This window comes from Erythrolamprus reginae, chromosome 2 (genome assembly GCF_031021105.1).
Source record: "Erythrolamprus reginae isolate rEryReg1 chromosome 2, rEryReg1.hap1, whole genome shotgun sequence".
Lineage (NCBI taxonomy): Eukaryota > Metazoa > Chordata > Lepidosauria > Squamata > Dipsadidae > Erythrolamprus > Erythrolamprus reginae.
The window spans coordinates 194,010,377-194,032,357 of NC_091951.1; the positions used below are offsets into that span (position 1 = coordinate 194,010,377).

At 43.4% G+C, this 21,981-nt stretch overlaps 1 protein-coding gene across 1 annotated transcript; it reads left to right on the forward strand.

Moving 5' to 3' along the window:
- Positions 1-807: 807 nt before the first annotated feature.
- KRT8 (keratin 8) lies at positions 808-20,988 on the forward strand. Its single transcript, XM_070740994.1, has 9 exons — positions 808-2,005; positions 7,220-7,428; positions 11,030-11,090; positions 11,181-11,276; positions 13,024-13,188; positions 14,537-14,662; positions 16,880-17,100; positions 17,610-17,665; positions 19,889-20,988. The coding sequence occupies exons 1-9, from the start codon at positions 1,670-1,672 to the stop codon at positions 20,077-20,079; spliced, it is 1,461 nt and encodes a 486-aa protein (XP_070597095.1). The 5' UTR covers positions 808-1,669; the 3' UTR covers positions 20,080-20,988.
- The last annotated feature ends 993 nt before the right edge of the window (positions 20,989-21,981 follow it).

Consider the following 21,981-nt stretch of genomic DNA (forward strand, 5'->3'; position numbering starts at 1 on the left):
CATATTCTCAGAATTTCTGACCTGCCTTTGAAACATCTGAAATACCAATCTACTTTAAAATCAAGGCCCCACATTCTAAAAAAGAAGTTACATTTACAGTTATAAGTTATGCAAATACTATAATTTAAACAGGCACAGCCCAAAGAACAGTTAAAATTAGACAAGCCATATTAAAAGCCCAGCTAAAAAAAAAGGGCCACAAAGCTAAGGGAGAGTTTATTTTGCTACCCTTTGAAAATGGAGGCCGAACGGGCATTAGGTTTGGGGTCAGTAGGAAGGAGCCCTCTACAGATCCTGGCAAATAGTCTTTCCTCTACAGGCAGCCCTAAATCCCAGAGGGGAGTTTAAAGATTAAACTTTAAATCGACTTTCTGCAAGCAAAGGGTGGCTGCCAATGCTGAATCATGTAATCACCACAGCTGATCCCGGTTGAAGCAATTGAGCAGCTGAATTGGCCCATTAGATCCAGCTGGGACATCTTCCCCTACTTCCACTCACTTCTTCCTGCATTTTAATTAAGGTTCACTGGTTCGAAGCTGGGGGGGGGGACACCCTTAAGTACAGGTAGACACTTTACGTTGCTACGTGAGACATTTGTAAAGTCAATTTTGACCGATGATACAACTTGCATTGCCTCAGTTCTTAAGTGAATCGCTGCCATAGTTAAATTAGTAACCTGGTTAAGTGAACCCGGCTCCCCTGTCAACTTTGCTTGTTGGAAGGTGGTAGAAGGGGATCGCAGGACAGACAGACCGACATCTCCCAACGTTGTAACCGTCATAAATATGAACCAGTGACCGAGCATTTGGATCCCATGATCATGAGGAGTGTGTAAAAAACTGTCCTAAAGTCACTTTTTCCCCCAGTGTCCTGGCTTGCGGTCACCAAATGAAAACGGTTGTAAGTCGAGAACCCCCTCTATTTGGCGCCCTCTCGTGGTCCTTCGGATCCCCCCCCTCAATTCAGACCCGCCAATTTTAGCACCATTCCTCAAACTGTCAGCATTTTTAAGGAAAGCCCCCCCCCCCCTCCCCCCATGCGCGCTTCTCCCGAGCCGCTTCCTCTGCCCCGTCCTTTCCCTTTTTTGCGAGCCCTTCTGAGGGAATTCCTCGCCTCGGGCAAAAAATAAAAAAGCGTAACAAAGGCGGCCGCCCTCTCCCTCGCTTTAACCCGCCGGAGCGAAAAGCCTGAGGTGCGGTTCAGTCAGAGAGTCCAGGGGCAGAGAAAGTTTGGGCAACTGCTGCCCTCTTTGGGTTCGTTCGCTGCTCGAAAACTTAAAACGTAGCAAGCTGGAGTGAAGAGCGTAGGAGCGTAGGAAAGGGGGAGGGAAGTGCGTGTGTGTTTGTGTGTAAGATTTCCCCAAAGGTGGCGCGCGGACGTGCTGAGGGAAAGAGTTAAAAAGACACCGGGCCAAGCAGGTATAGCCGAGCTTCGGAGCTCCGCCCCCTCCGCGGTTGCAAAATGCCACTCAGGTGCTGATGTCCTTCTCCTCCAACCGCGCCCTTTCCTCCCAAACGCTCCCTCCACCCCCTCCAACGCGCCGGCATATATAAGCCGGCGCCCAGCTTCTTCCGTCGTTGGCTTTCCAAGCTGCCCGGATTCTTCTTGTTCTTCTTCTGCTGCTGGTGCTGCTGCTTCCCGCGCTTCCGAACAAACCCCGAAACAAACCATGATTAAGAACTACCGGAACACGTCGAGCACCAGCCGCAGTTTCAGCAGCCGGTCCTACACGCCGGGCCCCGTGGCCGGCTCTCGGATCAGCACCTCTTACTCCGTCGCTTCCTCTGGCCTCGGGGGTGGCGGCGGCGGCAGGTATGGCGCCGCGGGGGCCAGTTTCCGCGGAGGGTCGGCGGGAAGCCTGGGGGGTATTACGGCCGTCAGCGTCAACAAGAGCCTGCTGGCCCCGCTCAACTTGGAAATCGACCCGGCCATCCAGCAAGTGAGAACCAAGGAGAAGGAAGAGATCAAGACCCTCAACAACAAGTTTGCCAACTTGATCGATAAGGTGTGTTTGGGTGGGTTTTTTTGGGGGGGGGATCTTTACAATAGCAAAGGGCCAAATGGAAAAGGGGGAGGGTGTTCTTTAAAAAAAAAATTAATTGATTTTTATAATAGAAACAAATGCACACAATACAAAACCGTGCACAGCGATATATGTGCTCCCTCCACCCAACATCAATCATTCAATTGGGAAGAAGGTACAGCAAGTACTCCAGAGCTAAGTACCCAGGTTGCAAAAATCTAAGTGACCATTAGGTGGCAGCAAAGAGGCACAGGAAGATAATCTTCAATGCTGGCTAGAAACCATCTGGATTTTTGCAAACCAGATATAGTAGCCTTGAGGAGGAAGGCAATTAGATAGTAGCAATAGCAATGGCATTTAGACTCAGAAGCAATGTGAGAAAATATTATTTTACTGAAAGAGTAGTAGAGGCTTGGAACAAACTTCCAGCGGACATGGTTGGTAAATCTATAGTAACTGAATTTAAACATGCCATGCCTGGGATAAGCATATATGCATTCTAAGATAAAATACAGGAAATAGTATAAGGGCAGACTAGATGGACCATGGGGTCTTTTTCTGCCGTCAATCTTCTGTGTTTCTATGTTTCTAAAAACTAGGCAAACTTGGAATTGTCCTTCATTCAGATAAAGAGTGAATTAACAAAAGAAGATACTGTAGTTTGGTGGGGGGAAACACTGACAAACACTTCCCTATGGTTGTCAAGCGAATTATGAATGTGTCACACGCTGCATAGTGCATTTACAGCCCTTTCTAAGCGGTTTACAGAATCAGCATATATTGCCCCCAACAATCTGGGTCCTCATTTTATGCAATTCGGAAGGATGCAAGGCCGAGTGAACATTTGAGCCGGTGGTGAGATTTGAACTGCTGAAGTATATTGGAGGGCTTTTATTTTACCCCGAACCAAGGGCATCTGGGAACAAGGGATTTTTCTTGGCGGTGGTAGTAGGGCTGGCGACCAGGGTTACAAACTGGAGGCCAGGGATTATTCCTGCTCCCATGGCGACTTCTGCAAAGAGGGACTTAAAACTTGTTGAGTGGTGGTGTGGAGGCGCCTACAGGTGCAAAGGTTAAAGAGAGAAACGTAATAAAACAAGCCGTGTAATTTAATGTTTTGTAAGAGAGGAGAGCAGATGGCATTCTATACTCCTACTTTTATATGATTGGCAAAGGCTTAGCTGAATTTCCAGGGTGATAAGCAAAGTTTATGATCCGCTGGCTTGTGACCAAAGTTCATGGCATTGCAAGTTTACTTTGTTCTGGCTTAAGTGTGTCGGAGCCAACCTAATTGTTAGTGGTCTACAGTTTGCTGGGTAAACCAAAAGTATGACTTGGGGGAAAAAACTCCCGAATTGAGTCTTTGGAGTCTTAATGCTTAGTTTCAGTGCTTGGTATTTCTAAGCCTACCAAAGCAATGTGAGAGGGAGGTGTTGCTAGATTACGGTCTTTCTATAGCAGTGTTTCCCAACCTTGGCAACTTGAAGATATCTGGACTTTAACTCCCAGAATTCCCCAGCCAGCATTTGCTGGCTGGGGAATTCTGGGAGTTGAAGTCCAAATATCTTCAAGTTGCCAAGGTTGGGGAACACTGTTCTATAGGACCCCATCTTGAAAATACCCTTTGTAAGGCTGATTGGCAGATATGAACTGATAAAGGACAGTGGATTCGTGCTTTAATGCAGAGGTCTCCAACCTTGGCAACTTTACGCCTGGCGGACTTGAAGCTGGCTGGGGAATTCTGGAGAATTCTGGGAGTTGAAGTCCTCTAGGCTTAAAGTTGCCAAGGCTGGAGACCTCTGCTTTAATGAACAAAGAACAGAATGCTGGTTAATTTGTGTCTTCCTATCTGTTCTTATCTGTTGTCTTTCTAAACTTGTTATGCTTATAGTTATTGAGGACAATACCTATTGTGAAAAGGAACAGAATGTGTCTACACACGTAGAGGTATTGTACCTTCACAAAGGTAGCTAATCCCTAGGACTGCCTTCCTCCTCAAGGCTACGATATCTGGTTTGCAAAAATCCAGATGGTTTCTAGCCAGCATTGAAGACTATCTTTCTGTGCCTCTTTACTGCCATCTAATGGTCACCTAGAGTTTTGCAGCCTGGGTACATTAACTCTGGAGTACTTGCTGTTTGTACAGTAGTATATACTCGTTAAAATCAGCCTTTTTTGAAACTTGTGGCACTGGCTAGAAGAGCCCTTTAAACTCCAGAGATAAATTATTTGATTAGCTTTTCTAATTAGTATTCCACCCAATATTGGGCTGATCTTAACAGTTAAGCAACAGTTGAGACCATTGGGAGGAGATTGAAGGGAGGAAGAATGCCCCTGCCTAGGAATGCTGGCTGCAGGGTCAGAATTCTGCAATCCTAGTTTCTTAATAATAGCTGGCAATTGGGAGCTCGGTGTGTACCGTACAAAGGGAAAACAGTGCCCCATTCTGAAAGGAACATGCAGTACAAAATTTACTTTCCAGGTCTAAAGTACAAGCGGGGAATGTTCTCAGTTCAGTGGGTGGCTTTCTGCAGAGCTCCCACCATGCTGCTACCAGCTGCTTTCATGGGTGAAGTTTTTTCCGAAGCTTGCAATGTGTACAATATTCCTTGAATACCAAAAAAAATTGCAGATATATACCTCCCCCCTTTTTAAAGGAAACTGGATGCATTAAGAGATTGGTTGACTATACGTGTGAAACCAGCAGCAATTATTTGGGCTCATAAAAAAATCAGACAGGTGCTGCAGCTTCAGGTGTTTCCTGAACACCTCTCTCACTTAGCCAGCATATGATGAGGTGACAGCTACCACACCTTCGGCTCTTGTTATTGCCAGAATGCTGCATCAACAGAGGTCTGGAGTCTTGGGAGAAAACCCTTAGCATTCTCACCATGTGCCCTAAAGTTGAACTGAGCTGGTTGCTTCTAAGAAGTGCACTTTTTAATCCACAGTTTCCCCCCAATGTTTTTGTAAGATCGTTTTGAGTTTGTCAAAGCAGCTTTGTACATTTTTCTTCAATCAGAAATCAGCCTAAAACCTTCTGGTAGGAGACTATCTGAAAGAGGAGAAACCAAAAGATATTTTTGAGGGGAAGGGAAACCGTAAGGGTGGCATTTGGATTGACACCCCCCCAGATCAGGGGTGGGCAGAGTTGGCTTATTTATGACATGTGGATTTCAACTCCCGGAATTCCTGAGCTAGATAATTGGCTCAGAAATTCTGGGAGTTGAAGTCCACAAGTCATAGAAGAGCCAACTTTGCCTACTCATGACCCAGGTGAATAGAAAAATAGTTTTTCCTAACATAACTCTAGTTCCCACTGTGTCTCTTCTCAGCTTGTTCCTCTTTGGTTCTTCTTACTGCTTCGCTTCCCACTGTTCTCCTTCCCCCAAGGCAAAATGGTTCATCCAAAGCTGTGTTTACATTTTATAATAAATGCCCTGGTCTTTCATTAGTGTGTGAACTCCTCACAAGACTGTCAAGCTGCAGTTACTCCATCACTAAAGCATCTGCCTCTTCAGTCATCTTCTGAATTGCTAAGTGCATTCCACCATTAAAAAAACAGGTTCTGAGTTTAAGTCTTGGTTAACCATGCTTCAGATTAGATGCTGGTTCTCCATCGCCAGTGCTTCCTCTTCTGCCTTTGCCATGGCTCAGATAAGATACCTTGAATCAAGGCAGGATGACCAGAGACTTTTAAAGACCCTCCTGCTTCGAGGAGAAGGTTGTTGGGCCATATGCTTCAATCCACAACCTGCTCTTGACCTTTGACATGCTGGGACTGTATTTTCAAAAATTAAATATTGTTCCTGTAATAGTAGTTTTCAGGTATGTAATCACTGAAATATGTTTCCAGACCAGAGGTGTACTCCTGAAGTTTTGGGTGTGGCCCCCAGAATGCTTTTCAATTGTAATTTGTAATGAGTGGAAGGGGAAAAAGTTATTGTAGGCCTGAGAGAAGTAATCAAATTCATTGGGTCTAATTCAAAATAAATCAGGCTTAACTTTTGATCTTGCCTCTCTTGTGCTTTGAAGTGAAGCATTTGGCCTTGGGCCAGTGAAAGATCAGTGCACCTCTTTTCTGGAAAAAAAGAAATTTGTTTGCTGTCCTTTTATTCGGAGCAGGCTTAATTCACAGGAAACCTGGGAATTGCCAAGTTTGCACAACCAGACACACACAACTGAGGTGATAAGATTTGCTCCTGGAAGCAGCTATAGAAGAGGGAACATTTTCAAATTCCAGTTTTGCTGATTTCAGAACTATTGGACTATGAATTTCCATCTTCCTTAACTAATGGGAATGAGGCAATGGAAGAATATCATATTGAGACTATGGTCAGAATAAGCAGAGAAGTGTGTGATGTAAAATATTTTTTCACGACTCTTACATTTGTCGGAGTTATTTTTATTATTTGCTTGTGCTTTCACTACACAATCTGCTACAATTTTTAATTGCCTCCCCTCTCCCCCCTTTTAATCTGGCTTTCCAATTATTTAAAGTTGTTTAAGATCAATCAGATCTTTTCATTTGGGGCTACAAGCCACACTTATTTCTTTGTGTGGATGCAGCTACTCACATTCCAGACAGTAGGCACTGGGGAGGAACTAAACTTAATTAAGCTAAATTAAAATCAGGTAAATATTATGATTGCTTCTTGGGAATTTAATGTTTTGTTTATATTAAACTTTACAATCTAGTGCCAACTTTCAGAAATATCCTGGGGTAAATGCCAGTCATACGAAAGGCTACCTATAACTGTAGGGGTTCAGATTGTATTTTTAAAATCTAAAATAAAATCTGGCACAAAGTCTAGAAAATAACCTGTAGCTGATACATTTCCTCAACCACTGTAGATTCCATTTGTGGATCCAGGAAAAACCCACAAATAAATTATGCATTGAGCCAAGAGGCATGCTCCTTAGGATGTTTCTAGTAATTAAATAGTACTTAATAATGTGCCAAGTGTGGGAAGGCCTGCTGAATCCAATTACTTGTAGCAGGAACTACAGCTTTGCAAGTTGCTATGGATCTTTTGTGACTGTGGGATGATGATGTTATGCCAGGGAAATACCAATTTGACCTCAGATGAAAAGGATATATGGGGTTTCCCATCTGAAAAGCTACAGAGCTGTATGGGTGCTGCTGAAGGTATCAGGAATTTACTTCCTACTGAACTATGTTCTCTTCCCTCTCAGGTTCGCTTCCTAGAGCAGCAGAACAAGATGCTGGAAACCAAATGGAGCCTCTTGCAGAGTCAGAAGACTACACGGAGCAACATGGACAGTATGTTTGAGGCTTACATCAACAACTTACGCCGGCAGCTGCAAACCTTGGGTCAGGAGAGGGCAAGGCTGGATGCTGAGTTGTCCAACATGCAAGGCCTGGTGGAAGACTTTAAGAACAAGTGAGTGGGGTCTTCTCGGTTCCATTGCTCTGAGCATTCATTCATTCATTCATTCATTCATTCATTCATTCATTCATTCATTCGACTTCTATGCTGCCCAATCCCGAAGGACTCGGGGCAGCTTGCAAACAAAACAAAAAAGTACAGTTAACAATAAAAAGAAGTAAAAATTAAAGCAATAACCCCATTTAAAACCCACAATTCAGCAATACAATCAAAACATACATATCATTCAATACGATTTGGCTCCATTATGCCGGGTGGGAGGGTGGACAGCAATAGCATTTAGACTTTTACAGCCCTCTCTAAGCAGTTTACAGAGTCAGCATATGTTGCCCCCAACAATCTGGGTCCTCATTTTACCCACCTCGGAAGGATGGAAGGCTGAGTCAACCTTGAGCCAATGGTGAAATTCGGTCTGCCAAACTGCTGGCAGCTGGTGATCAGCAGAAGTAGCTGCACCACCGTGGCTCAACTAAATTAAGCCACCCCTCTCCCTATTTGAACTGCTGAACTACAGCTAGCAGTTACCTGAAGTAGTACAGCACTCTTAACCATTGTCCCACCCTGGCTCTTTACCATCCATCTCATCCGTTGACCTATGGAAATGCCACAACAATCCTTCATTCTGCTATGACGACTTAGTTTACCCAAACTATTTTTAAAGTCCCTGCCACACCTTTAAAATTGTTAATGTCTGCTGGTGGCTTGTCTTCTTTGGGGTTTCGCTATCCTTGTGTTTGATTTTGCACTGTTTCCATAGCCCCAATCTCTTAATCTTGACCTCTGTCAATTAGGTAACCCTATACACATTTATTTGGCGTAATATAAGAATATGGACAAAGCTGGAAGGATAATGACATTTAAGGATTTATTTATCAAACTATGCCAAACAAAGGAATTCTACCAGAAGGCTGGGCAGGGATTATTTCTAGAAAAAGGGAAGTGGTAAACCAAAACACATATACAATCTCTTTGAAGTGTTGAGGAAGTTGAGGATGGGAGGACACTGCCCGGAGAATTGTTCAGTCCGATTCCTCTACGTGGTAGCACACCCTCATCACCCATCTGGGTGTCTGCTTTGTACCATGCAAGGTTGCTGTTACGACAAAGAGCTAATGGGAGAATTACCTAACTTGTTTTGCAAGTGTCTGCTGTTAGTAGAGGGAAGGACATTGAGGACAAGCTGCATCGTTAGTGTGTCATTCTTCCCCATTGCCTTTACGGTCTTTACAACTTCCCAGGCAGGGCTGGTGCTGCAATTACAGGGATACCTCTGGGCTGGAATGCCAAGTTGGATGAGACTATTTTCCAGTGGTGGCAATGGGATATTGTCCTTAAGAATTTCCAGCTTTCCAGATATTTCTAAGATTGGGAACTAGACAGGAATGTGATGCCGGGAGTCTCCTTCTAAATCCAGGGGAAGAGTTGGGTGGCAGTAATTTTGGGATTTTTATCTTTTCCAAAGAGTCTCTGGTTCTTTCTTAGGCATTTTCAAAATAAAGGTTACACCTTTATTCACTTGGTTGTATCTCTTGCAGAAATAAAAGAGCTAAACAAAGTTAGGATTGGAGAAAGTGGGTGTTGGAGCATGGGAAGAATGGCTGGTGCAAATGACCTCTTGCTTTTGGTTTCACACCTTGAAATTTCACATTCATTCTTGGAAGAGTTAAGGAGGAGAATCTGTGGTATCTTGAGTTTGTATCCAAGTCAACCATCCCTGGCTATGGCACATTCTTGCACCAACTTTCCCAACACAAGTAGTGTTTCGTGTGAAACCATGTAAATAGTTAAATTTGACATCTATGAGTATCTCTCATCTTTATAAAGGTAGACTGAGGGATGCCTGAGCAGACATAAAATAGCTGATGCTGAGTGCATTTTGACTCTGCCAAATGGTCCTTGAGTTATAACCATTTGTCAGTGACCACTCATAGTTATAATGCGGAATGAGGGGGATTCATCCTTCAAGGCTCTTGCCTGTTGTAGCAAGTGACAGCCATATGATTTCAATTGTTTCAAATATTCCCTGCTGGCTCCCCATAACCAAATTCAATGGGAAAGCCATCAGGAAATCACAATCTTGTGAGGTCCTCACTTAATGCCTACTTGGTCCTTGTTTAAATCTGGCAACTGTTGATAAGCCATGCGGTTATCTGACAATATGGTCAAAAGGCATTGTGCTTCAGAACTGTATTGCTTAGCAGTGGAGTTCTCGGTCCCAACTGCTGTTGTAACCTGAGGACTACTTGTGATATATATGCCCACTTCAGGGATTGTAGCGAGAAAGCAAATACGATGAAGGTATCCCTAAACTGCTTTTAAGTCACCCTCTACCTCTACTAATGATCTAACAGCTGGTTTGTTGTGGACTTTTTTGGGAGGGACTAATAGGCCCAATTCTTAACTAATGTCTTTCAGCCATTTTACATTTTTTATATTCTAGGATTTTTTAGGCATTTCTGCAACTACAGTTACTGTAATTCTAGTGGTTGACAAGTTCCTTTGCAGAATGCCAGTTTTTCATATGTATATTTAAAAAAATTAACGCAATGTAAATAGAAATTTAAAAATACCACAAGAGAAGAGCCTGAAAGGCATCCTAAGAGGGATACGGACACTATATCAAAAACCTCAGCAAAAGTGTTGGTTTGAATAGTAAGGCTACTGTTCCATGAATTCTGTGGGTTTCTCTGAGTGTATTGCAGCTATACAGTTTGATATCTGTCCAAATAATGCAATTCACTTTAGAACTATAAATTTATTGTGCAGCTGCCATATTTTTGTGAAGGTTAACAGAATATTATGCATTAATGAACCCTGACCAAATAAACACTGACCAATGGGAGAGAAATGTTTGTAATGGGAACTACAAAAAGTTACTCAAAAAGTAACCTTTGGTAAAATACAAATACAGTGTTCCCTCGCTTTTCATGGGGGATGCGTTCCGAGACCGCCCGCGAAAGTCGAATTTCCGCGAAGTAGAGATGCGGAAGTAAATACACTATTTTTGGCTATGAACAGTATCACAAACCTTCCCTTAGCACTTTAAACCCCTAAATTGCAATTTTCCATTCCCTTAGCAACCATTTAGATTATTGCTCACCATGTTTATTTATTAAAGTTTATTAAAAAATTTTTTTATTAAAAGCAGACGAAAGTTTGGCGATGACATATGATGTCATCGGGTGGGAAAAACCATGGTATAGGGAAAAAACCTGTGAAGTATTTTTTAATTAATATTTTTGAAAAACCGTGGTATAGACTTTTCGCGAAGTTCAAACCCGCGAAAATCGAGGGAACACTGTACAGTCCTATGCATCCTTAATCTACCTTATCCTGCCTTTGTAACTAAAATATTCAAAAACAAAGTTAATTGGAAAATGAACCTTTTAACACCAGGATAATCTTTTAATTTAGGGCCTTCCACTTTTAACTCCCAGCATCTATTATTTTGGCAGTCATTGGATGCAGCACTTTTACACATGGTCAGATGCATGGCTACATTTACATATTTCTAATGGTGATCCTAGCACACGATGCTTAGTGTTGGCCCCAAATTGTACGTAATAAAAACCACTTAACTTCCTTTGCCCCGCAGGTATGAAGATGAAATCAACCATCGCACTGAAAAGGAGAATGAGTTTGTCCTTCTGAAGAAGGCAAGTGGCAGGCTGATCACGTTTCTTTGGTTAATTATGACAATTTTGAGATTTTGTGTGTGAGTCTTATAATGTGCACTCTTCCCTCAGGATGTGGATGAGGCTTACATGAACAAGGTTGAATTGGAATCCCGCTTGGAATGTCTGATGGACGAGATCAACTTCCTGAGGCAGCTTTATGATGAGGTAGGTAGTGGATTTAATTGAGTGAAGAACGGCTTTTTAAAAAGTACAAGGAACTGTGCTGTCTGGTCATATGACAAATAGTCAACCATGTTCCCTTTCCACATGCCAAAACAGCCCAGACTGGCCACAGCAGCTAATTTCAACGACTCCTTTGGCTAATTAATGGGGCAAGCAAGCTAATAAGAGGCTGCAGCAAGACACTGTTGCGTCAAAGCCTTTTAAGAAGTCCCAAACAAGGTTATATTCCTATGAATACTTTGTATATATATATAGTGTATATCAGTGTTTCCCAACCTTGGCAACTTGAAGATGTTTGGACTTCAACTCCCAGAATTCCCCAGCCAGCAAATGCTGGCTGGGGAATTCTGGGAGTTGAAGTCCAAACATCTTCAAGTTGCCAAGGTTGGGAAATACTAGTGTATATTACAGTTTGCCCTTCTACACAGTGACATTCTGATCTAGTTTCCATTTCTGTGTGAAGTTTTGAGAATCATGTAAGTTGTAAGTTGCTATTTTACTACAAAGGAGAACTTTTGGTGTAACGTTTGTGTGGGGAAAAGGCTGCAGTGAGAGGGGCGATGATGCAAAGAAAATGGAGCCAGGATATATTGGGGCTGGTGAGGAAGACAGAAATGTTTTTCCTTTTATATATTATGTTTAACCTATTTTATGACCTATATTAAATATGGGGTTTTTTCCCCTCATGCAAACAGGACAGAAAAAGTGCTGTGGCAGCTATGGTTAGAAATAGCGTTGAGGCTGCAGAAATTTGGAGACTACATTTGGCTTTAATGAGGATGTCCCTCACAAAATCTGTTTGCTATGTTTTGCTAGGAAACAAATACGTTTTAACTGAATATTTCCCCAGAGTCTCTGGTTTAGCAAGGTTCCTCTTCATGATTGACAGCACTCAGCCTGTAATAAGATTTATAATAAAAACAACAACAGAGTTGGAAGGGACCTTGGAGGTCTTCTAGTCCAACCCCCTACTTAGGCAGGAAACCCTACACTACTTCAGACAGATGGTTATCCAACATCTTTTAAAAAACTGTTAAAACTTTTCTCTTTAACTATCATTTAATTCAGCAGCCCCCAACCTTTCGGGCACCAGGGACCAGTTCTGTGGAGAAATATTCTTCCATGGACCAGAGGGGGCGTGGTTTCGTGTACTGCCTGTATCCCGCTGATGGGGCCTCATTTGTTTGCGTGGCCCAGTTTCTGTCATGCCGTGGCCCGGAGTCAGCCCACAGACCAGGGGTTGGGGATCCCGGATTCAACTAGTTCTGGCATTAGTTTTGAGACTTTACCAGTTGAATAAGAAAGATTTTTTTTGCCAATAGAGCAGTGGTTCTCAAGTTGGGAGGCTGGATCCCTTTGGGAGTCGGACGACTGTTTCACAGGGGTCGCCTAAGACCATGGGAAAAGACAAATTTAGGAACTAAAGCTTCTAATTTGGCGCCTTGGAACATATTTCGCAATCCGAGCAATCAGGCGTTTACAGTGGGGGTGTCCCTTTGACCTCCCTGCCAATCAGCTTAAAGCTCTGTTGAAAGAATTGGCGCTAGACTTATAGCTGGGTGTCACCACAACATGAGGAACTGTATTAAGGGGTCACGGCATTAGGAAGGTTGAGAATTACTGCAGTAGAGGAAAGAGTAGAAAAGATATGAATCCCCGCCTCATGATTCCCTGAGGGTTCCCTCCTCTTTGATTCGGGACAATTCTAAATGTTTACCTTTTCATACAGGAGCTGCGTGTCCTGCAGTCTCAAATCAGTGAGACCTCTGTGGTCCTGTCCATGGACAACAACCGCAGCCTGGACTTGGAAGGCATCATTGCCGAAGTCAAGGCCCAGTATGAAGAAGTTGCTAACAGGAGCCGGGCTGAGGCAGAGAGGATGTACCAAATCAAGGTGAGTTCCATGCTGACTCCGGCTTTCCTTGACCACACCTGATGAAAAATTAATTCCCAATGAAGAGCTGCAGTTCCTTTGTTCATGTTAGGAATTGGGGATAATTCATTTCACAGAAGGAAGGAATCAGCGCTTCATGCAGCAATGAGAGAGCAGCAGTATCCACAGTGTGTTCTGGAGTCTTTTTCACTTTGCTCATCTCCATCACCTTTCTTTGCAGAACTGTTTTTATCTGTTGGAAATATGGGCCTTTTTATATGGGAAAGTCTGGAGAATCCCAATAGTGCAATAAATTGATTGTTTTGTCAAATGTCTGAAGCCACCTGATTCCATGATAACTCTGGCTAGTGTGCAGTGTTAAACACAATTGAAAACAGCAACCATTAAAATGAAGGAAAGTTGCTTAGAGATAGTTAATAATAAAAATTGTAAAAACTCAATTTTAGTTGTGGCCTCCATTTTCTCCTGGTGGCCTAAGTATCCTTTCATGCAATGATGGGCAGTGTTGAGATGTACTATCTAAGGTTGGAAAAAAAACCCCTGTTGTTCGGTATCCAGTATTATAACTCAGACTGCATACTAATTAATATAGCATTATTACTCCAATGATGGAAGCCCTAGATTATGATTTTCATTGCAAATAGAGAAGGCAATTGAGACTAGGAGATAATTACTTGCCTGGGGTTATCTAAGTAATATTTGTGGTTCACGTGAGTTTTATGATGCATTTCTTAGTTTATGATGCATTTTTCAGGTTGTTACTCACATGGCAGCTTCAGTATGCCAGCTGTTTGAATGGAAATAGAGGATAGATAACTAGAGACTTTCCTCCGAGATTAACCTTTGCATTTACTCTCTTGGCTCAGATGGGATTGGAGAATGAATATCCAAATCAAACAAGCCACATTATAGCTTTAGGTAATGTTACCTAAAGCTATCATGTGGCTGGTTTGATTTTGATATGTGAACTTAACTATTGTGACCTATAAAGCATGGATTATGGTTCAGTGGGGTATGCAAAAGCAAGCTTCTGGTTTATATAGCAGACCCTGCTTAAAATAAAACCAGAGTTTAGAATATGTGTGGTCCCAATCAGTGAATTCCCCAATCTCCTCTGCCTGCCCTCGAGTAATTTAGACAGGTTGAAATTTAGGTGGTCGGCTTGATTGGAATGAAGGAGTTAATTCCAGGAATTAATACTGTACTATGGACCACTTTGCTGAAGAGATGGTTGAAAGCTTCTTTGTGTTATGGATATATAAAGAACTGTAGGGTTTGCCAACCAGTTCTTTGCTCCTGTGGTCTCCCAGTCATCACACCTCTTGTCTCTTCTGTCTCCTCTCTTTAGTATGAAGAGCTCCAGACTGTGGCAGGCAAGCATGGGGACGACCTCCGCAGCACCAGGAATGAAATCAATGAACTGAACCGAATGATAATCCGGATACAATCAGAAATCGATGGTTTGAAGGGCCAGGTCAGAAATCTGTCTTCTGCAATCCTCTTTAAGTTGGTCATGCTATAGCTCTTTGCTTTGCCCCCAAAGCAATACAGATTATATTGGTTTTCTCCAACTTTATTTTTACCAGCATGCAGAATTATTGGACGAGAGCTCCTACAGTCACCAACAACATGGATATGATGATAGGGTTCAGTATCAGCTAGGTTGGGAATGCTTTTATTAAGAAGCCCAGCCTTTTCCAGGGCAAGAGTGAGGATGAGCCAAAACCTGATGGTGGTACCCATGGCTCTGTACATAAAAGGGCCTTAGTACAGTCTTGTCTCCAACAAGATTGGAGAACCAGATGCCTCCCTTATGCGGTTTCTGACTTACAACCCTTCTAATCCTGTAGTCTTGGGCTGCAGGAATGCTGCAGCGTCAGGATTTTGGAGTAAATGCCTGAGAAACTGACCTCTATTTGCCCCTTGAAGGCCATTCAGATGACCAGATCAGTCGACTTTCCTTTTGTGACCAATGTCTGGGTGTTGCCATTGGATTTAGCAGAGTAGGAGTGGAATGTTGCTAGTATGATTCAAGGTCTGGGAATGTGGGAATGTACCTGTTGAAGGCAAAAGGTAGCATGTTAAGCAGAGAAGGGTGGATTTTCAACCTTTTCTTGCTTTCTGAGTGTAGTGGGTGGGAGATGGCCTGCATTCCTCTCTGTATTTCATTCAGGCTAATTCCTGTTATTTCCACCTGTGATAGGTGGAATATGGTTATTCTGGGAGTCTGCTAAATTTATCATCTTAATATCTAAAGCAGTGATGGCGAACCTATGGCACGAATGTCACAGGGGGCACATGGAGCCATATCTTCCGGCACTCGAGCCGTTGCCCTAATTAATCTGCAGTGCGCATGTGTGCAACTGATTTTCAGCTTGTGCAGAGGCTCTGGGAAGATGTTTTCAACCTCTGGAGGGCCTCCAGGTGGCGCAGGGAAGCCATTTTTGCCCTCCCCGGTGTTGTGATTCCGTCTGAGGCCCCTCAGGGAACGGCTGATCCTCTGCCGGCGCTCCTGCTCAGAGGGGGAGGATGAGGAACAGGAGGTTCAGGCAGACGGGGAGGAGGAATCTCAGGCTGAGGGAGAGGGAGGACAGCCAGAGTCCCCCGAGAGGGAGCTCTCCCCAGCAAGCAGCCTGGATTCCTTAGATGAAAATGCACAAGCAATAATCGATCTCCGGCAGAGAAGAGCAACACAACGAAGGGGACAATTAGCCAGGTACTTCCAGCACTAAAGAGGCAACAGCTGGGTTTGGGTGTGGTGCTCTCTGGAAAGGCTGAAAAGGCAGACCCACCCTTCCTGGCTTGTGGAGTATTATCTTTGGGAGTCCTGGGACCTGGCTGTGATCTTTGGCGTCTTGGAATTCTGGTTTGTGACTTTGAATACTGAAACCTTGGGGGGAAAAGGTGTGGGTCTTATTCTCTACAGTAGTGGGTGTGCCAGCAAGAAGTCTGCTGTATTGTCTGGCCATCAGGACTCTGCTGTGAAGTCTCATAGCCTGCCTGTTGGGAAGAACAGGTTTTTCTCTGTGTTTATTTTTCAAACTATAAAGTGCTTTTGCTTTTACCAGCGTGTCTGGATGCTTTTTCCAGTTGGTGTTGAAGTCTGGGGGCACCCAGACAGAACACCTGGGCTCCAAGAGCCCTGGGGAGGGCAAAAAATGGACCTACCAGGCCCACCCAAAATCGAGAAATATATGAATGGAGGAATTGGGGAAATCACATGTGCATGTTGCAGGGGGATATTGGTTTTTGGATGTGGGCACTCGCATGGGCACAATAGCGTGCGCACATGTGCTTTTGGCACCCGAGGAAAAAATGGTTCACCATGACTGATCTATAGTGTCAATTATTTTTTTTTACACAAAAGTGAAAGGATTGGGTAAAGAACCTTGCTTGTGGCTTTCACCTTCTTGGAGGAGATATGAAAGTATAGGAGTCATTCAATCCATTTATAATTAATTGTGCTTTGATCAGGTATAGTTATCCTCATCTGGGGAAGAGAGAGTTCTCATCCCTTAACTTTAGGCTATTTTCCCCAGGGACAAATCTGTCCATTGCATCTTAATTCCCCATATCACAGAAAGGTGAGACTATTGGATGATGCTGTATCGTCTCCACGCCATTGTCCTTTTTGTGGTTTTTGAGACTTGAGCTGCCATTTGAACTCTTCCTTCCTTGCTCTACCTTACAGCGTGCAAGCTTGGAAGCAGCAATCACTGAAGCAGAGGAGCGCGGAGGGCTGGCTGTGAAGGATGCCACCAACAAGCTGGCTGAACTGGAGTCTGCCCTGCAGCGAGCCAAACAAGACATGGCTCGTCAGCTGCGGGAATATCAGGAGCTGCTGAATGCCAAGATGGCCCTGGATATAGAGATCGCCACCTACAGGAAGCTGCTGGAAGGAGAGGAGTACAGGTAAGGCTCAGCGCAACATACTCTGTAGCAGGGGTCTCAAACCCGGGCCACTTTAAGACTTGTGGACTTCAACTCCCAGAATTCCTCAGCCAGCAAAGCTCAACACTTCATCTCAGCAAAGCTGGCTGAGGAATTCTGGGGGTTGAAGTCCACAAGTCTTAAAGTGGCCTGGGTTTGAGACCTCTGCTCTATAGCAGTGTTTCCCAACCTTGGCAACTTGAAGATATCTGGACTTCAACTCCCAGAATTCCCCAGCCAGCATTCGCTGGCTGGAGAATTCTGGGAGTTGAAGTCCAAATATCTTCAAGTTGCCAAGGTTGGGAAACACTGCTCTATAGTGAGCCACGCGCTAGTGTTAACACAGTGATTGAGATCGTCGTTGCATTAAGAAACTCTTCAAATTCTGTTCAGATTCAACTTGGCTGCAGAAACGTGTTCTGTAGGACCTTGTCTGGACTTAATAACATTTCTTGACTGATTTATTTCCCTAACCACCTCTCTTTTTACAGACTGGAATCTGGAATGCAGAATCTCAGCATTCAGACCAAGACAACTGGTTATTCAGGTAAGGAAATGTCGCATGTTGAAGAAGAGCGGGGAGGGTGATCAAGATATGAATGCAAATGTCAGAAATTAACCAGAGCAGGGAATCCTGTATTTATTTGGAAGATTTAGACAGCTGCCCAATTCGCATAATTGCAATTCTGGTTGGTGTGCGATACATAAAAATATTTGATTGCCGAGTTAGATCGCAATGTGTTTCAACACTGTTAAATGATGTTTATTTCTCTTGCTTTCATCTGGGAACCTGTTTAACTCGATACCTACGCTGAGGTTAACAAAGAACGGCTTGTCTTTGGACAATTTTTTTTCCATAGAGGAAGTGAAATAGTATTATTTCACTTCCTCTATTTTACAAACTGATGTGTAATCATTCAAAAGTGTAATACTATTTCAGAATATTAATTTGGATTTCTTTCCCGAGTCGAGGGTTGGGTTTTATGGCTTAAGTGGCGCCATCCAAGTCCTATTTTATTAATCTCCTCCCCCTTTCAGTTTTCTTATTTCCCACGGCAGTTGAAAATCGCTGCAGATTAGTTGGCAGAGAAACATATATGCCAGTATGAAAACAAACAGCTGTTTTCAGGGGACAAACCATCATAGTTGAAGCTTGTTTGACTGGGCAATACATAGTTTCTTTTTTACTTTTTAAATTATTTATTAAATTTGTTTGCCATCCATCTCACTGCTTTTTGTCATCTCTTCCCTGCAGCTTTTCCCATCCCCGAGCCCTGTTCCCAGTAGATTTGGAGGGCACAGCGTGGAGAAAAGTAGTTTTCTGCATTAAATAGCATTTGGCATTAGCGTTTAGACTTATATACCGCTTCACAGTGCTTTGCAGCCCTCTCTAAGCAGTTTACAGAGTCAGCATGTATTTTCCCCAACAATCTGGGTCCTTATTCTACCAAACTTGGAAGGATGGAAGGCTGAGTCAACTTTGAGCCTGGTAAGATTCAGTCTGCCAAACTGCTGGCAGCTGGGGATCAGCAGAAGTAGCCTGCAGTACTGCACTCTGACCACTGCGCCACTGTGGCTCAACTAAATTATGCCACCCCTCCCCCAATTTTACTTTGCAGACATAATAGCGATTAAAAAATAGGTACTGTGAAATTGTTTGTCCTCTAGAGAGAAGGTCACTTACCTTTGGAGGACAAACAATAATCCTCCAAAGATAAGTTGGAGATTGGCTTTAGCATAAAATAATTGCAAGGATGAACCCATGATAAGATTATGTTGCAAACAATTGCCTGGACAGTATTTTTGAGACTTTATGTGTAGTAGGCCAATTTTTTTTTCAAAAATTTAAAATTGGTCTCTTCCTTTTCTTTATTTAAATGGAGGGAAGTTTAAAGTTTAAACGCGGAAACTGGGCCATATCTGGTAGAAAAAGAGTCTTGGGAGGCCATTCGTTATCTAAAAGATGCAGTTTGCAAACACCTGCAGTTGGAGGTTGTTCAGAACAGCTTCCATCAACCTGGTTTTGTCTTCCAAATGTGTTGAATTCCAGTTTGATTATCTCCAACTGGATGAGAAACTGATAAAAATTCACAATCCAATACTTTGGGAGAACAGCAAGTTAGCAAAGACTGAGGTAGCATTTGGTGAGGACTCTTTGTGCTAAATTTTGTGCCCCCCCCCCCAAATTTGCAAACCTGAGACCTTATTGTGCAAGTTTTAAAATTGTTGATTTCCAGAAATTCTGTGCAGTTATACAGTGCCACATGAGAAAAAAATGTGTACAAAGTTGTATGTTTCTGTGCATAGAGAATCAAAATAAAATATGGGGCTGTATCCACTCCCTTAAGCTTTAAGAAATTGCCTGCTACTGGGGTGGCACAGTGGTTAGGGTGCAGCACTGCAGGCTACTTCAGCTAACTGCTAGCAGTTCAAATCTTACCACCGGCTCAAGGTTGACTCAGCCTTCCATTCTTCTGAGGTGGGTAAAATGGGGACCCAGATTGTTGGGGGCAATAGGCTGATTGTTTAAACCGCTTAGAGAGGGCTGTAAAAGCGGTATATAATTCTAAATGCTATTGCTATAACTGAACAAGGTAGCAAGAGAAGGTCCCCATCACCATCTCTGAAAAGAATGAGAAAATGCATGCATATATCGGCTTCTTATTTTGCCACCCTTCCCATTTTTAAATTTGGGGATAAAAGCTAAAATAAGATACCAAGTGCTGGAAACTGCTGTTCTCTTCTTCACCAGTGTTTTTTTCTTTCCCAGGTGGCCTGAGCAGCGGCTACGGTAGTTATGGAGGTGGTTACAGCTCTTCCTACTCAAGCGGTGGCTATTCCGTCAACACATTGCCCATGGAGAGCTCGGCCGTCAGCAAGACCAAGGCTATTGTGATCAAGAAGATCGAGACTCGTGATGGGAAGCTGGTGTCCGAATCCTCCGATGTGCTGTCAAACTAGTTCTGTTGGGGGTCTTGAGAAATGGAAGTTTTCAAAAGTGCCTGCACCCCCCTCCCCCAATGAGTCTTACCTAATTTAGCTAAGATGATGAGCCACAGGTTAGATGAAAGGGAAAGAAATGCCTTTATTCTCTCACCAAACTTTTTTTTCTCTCTAGAAGGATTTATGTTTTGTCAGATACTCATGGACTACAGCTCCCATCAGCCCTTTCCTGGCCGTGCTATGCTGGATGAGGCTGGTGGAACTTGGGAGTCCAGCTGCAACTGGGAAAGTTCACAGCTGCTTTTAAAAGCACTGCTAAAAGTTCGCCACCGACTTGCATGAGACGTGATCAGGGAGGAAAAAGCAAGGGGGCACTTGGACAGCTGTTCCCTTTTTCTCAACCCTTCAAGGGTATAAAGAAACTTGCTTTTTCCAAGGGATCTCATGGTTTCGACAGTATCCCATTGTGTTGGGGGGAAAAAGGCTTGAAAGCAGCTTTCCCAAGCTAGGGTCAGTGAGAAGCCTTAACTTTTTTAGACTCCGATACGTAGAATGACCTCAGAATTGCAGTTCGTAGTTTTCATGTTGTTTAAAAACTGCCCTGTTGTTATTCAACCCCTTTTGCTATTTGCATGTCGATAGGTCAAATTCTCAAATCAAAACCTAAGGCTTTGGAAACAATTTTATTTCAAAGGACAGGGATTTGGGAAAATCTCACCACTGGAGGCAGCAATTCCTACCCATGATCAACTAGCCTGATTCTGGGATGATAGGAGGAGGAGGTGAAGCAGGAGCAGAGTTGGGCAGAAGCACAAAGCAAGCTAGTTCCGTGAAGATTTTTTTAAAAAAGAACTTCACATGGTCTTCATTTTATTTGAAATAAAAAGTTTTTCTTCCAATCTTTGATATTAAACGGCTTCACTTTTCCATCTGTGTTTGTTTTTCTTTATGGGAAGGCCTAAGGCAGGGGTGGGTTTTATTTTTTAATTTTATTAATTAGATTTGTATGCCGCCCCTCTCCGGAGACTTACCTTCACCATTGGTTCCCATCATGAGGTTTTGCGCATGTGTGCATCCCCACCATGCAATTCTGCTTCTGCACATGCTCAGTAGCTATAATCAGCCTGAAACACAGCTGAGGAACTGATCAGCTGTGCTTTAGGCGAAGAAATAAATGTCAGTATTAACCTGGAGGCGGACGGCAGCGGAAGAGGAGAAGCCATCCAAAAAGGGAAAAACGTGCTTAATTTTTTTAAAATTACCAGTTCAGGCAATCTGGTCTAAACTGGGAGGAACCCACCCCTGGCCTAAAGTAAATGTTAAATGGAAAAGCAGAAGAAAAATCCACTTTTGTGTCGGCTAAAAAAGCATTCGGAGCCCTGAAAGCACAAATGGATTGTATCAGGAGTCATTTAGGAATTGGGGAATTAGACAACTAACCCCTCCCCCCAAAAAGGTTCTCAGCATTATGGCTCACTGGCCTGGTGAAGTGGCTTACCTGTGCAAATGCTCATTATTATTATTATTATTTATTAGATTTGTATGCTGCCCCTCTCCGAAGACTCGGGGCGGCTCACAACAACAATAAACAATTCATGACAAATCTAATAATTTAGAAACATTTAAAAAACCCGTTATTAAAGTAGACATACACACAAACATACCATGCATAAATTGTATAGGCCTGGGGGAGATGTCTCAATTCCCCCATGCCTGATGGCAGAGGTGGGTTTTAAGGAGTTTACAAAAGGCAAGGCGGGTGGGGGCAGTTCTAATCTCCGGGGGGAGCTGGTTCCAGAGAGTCGGGGCCGCCACAGAGAAGGTTCTTCCCCTGGGCCCCCCCAAATGACATTGTTTAGTCGACGGAACCTGGAGAAGGCCAACTCTGTGGGACCTAATCGGTCGCTGGGATTCGTGCAG

Coding starts and splice junctions, on each gene's coding strand:
- KRT8 (XM_070740994.1), top strand. CDS start 1,670: ATGATTAAGAACTACCGGAACACGTCGAGCACCAGCCGCAGTTTCAGC. Junction 11,277..13,023: donor TGAGGCAGCTTTATGATGAG/GTAGGTAGTGGA, acceptor CTTTTCATACAG/GAGCTGCGTGTCCTGCAGTC. Junction 14,663..16,879: donor TCGATGGTTTGAAGGGCCAG/GTCAGAAATCTG, acceptor TCTACCTTACAG/CGTGCAAGCTTGGAAGCAGC.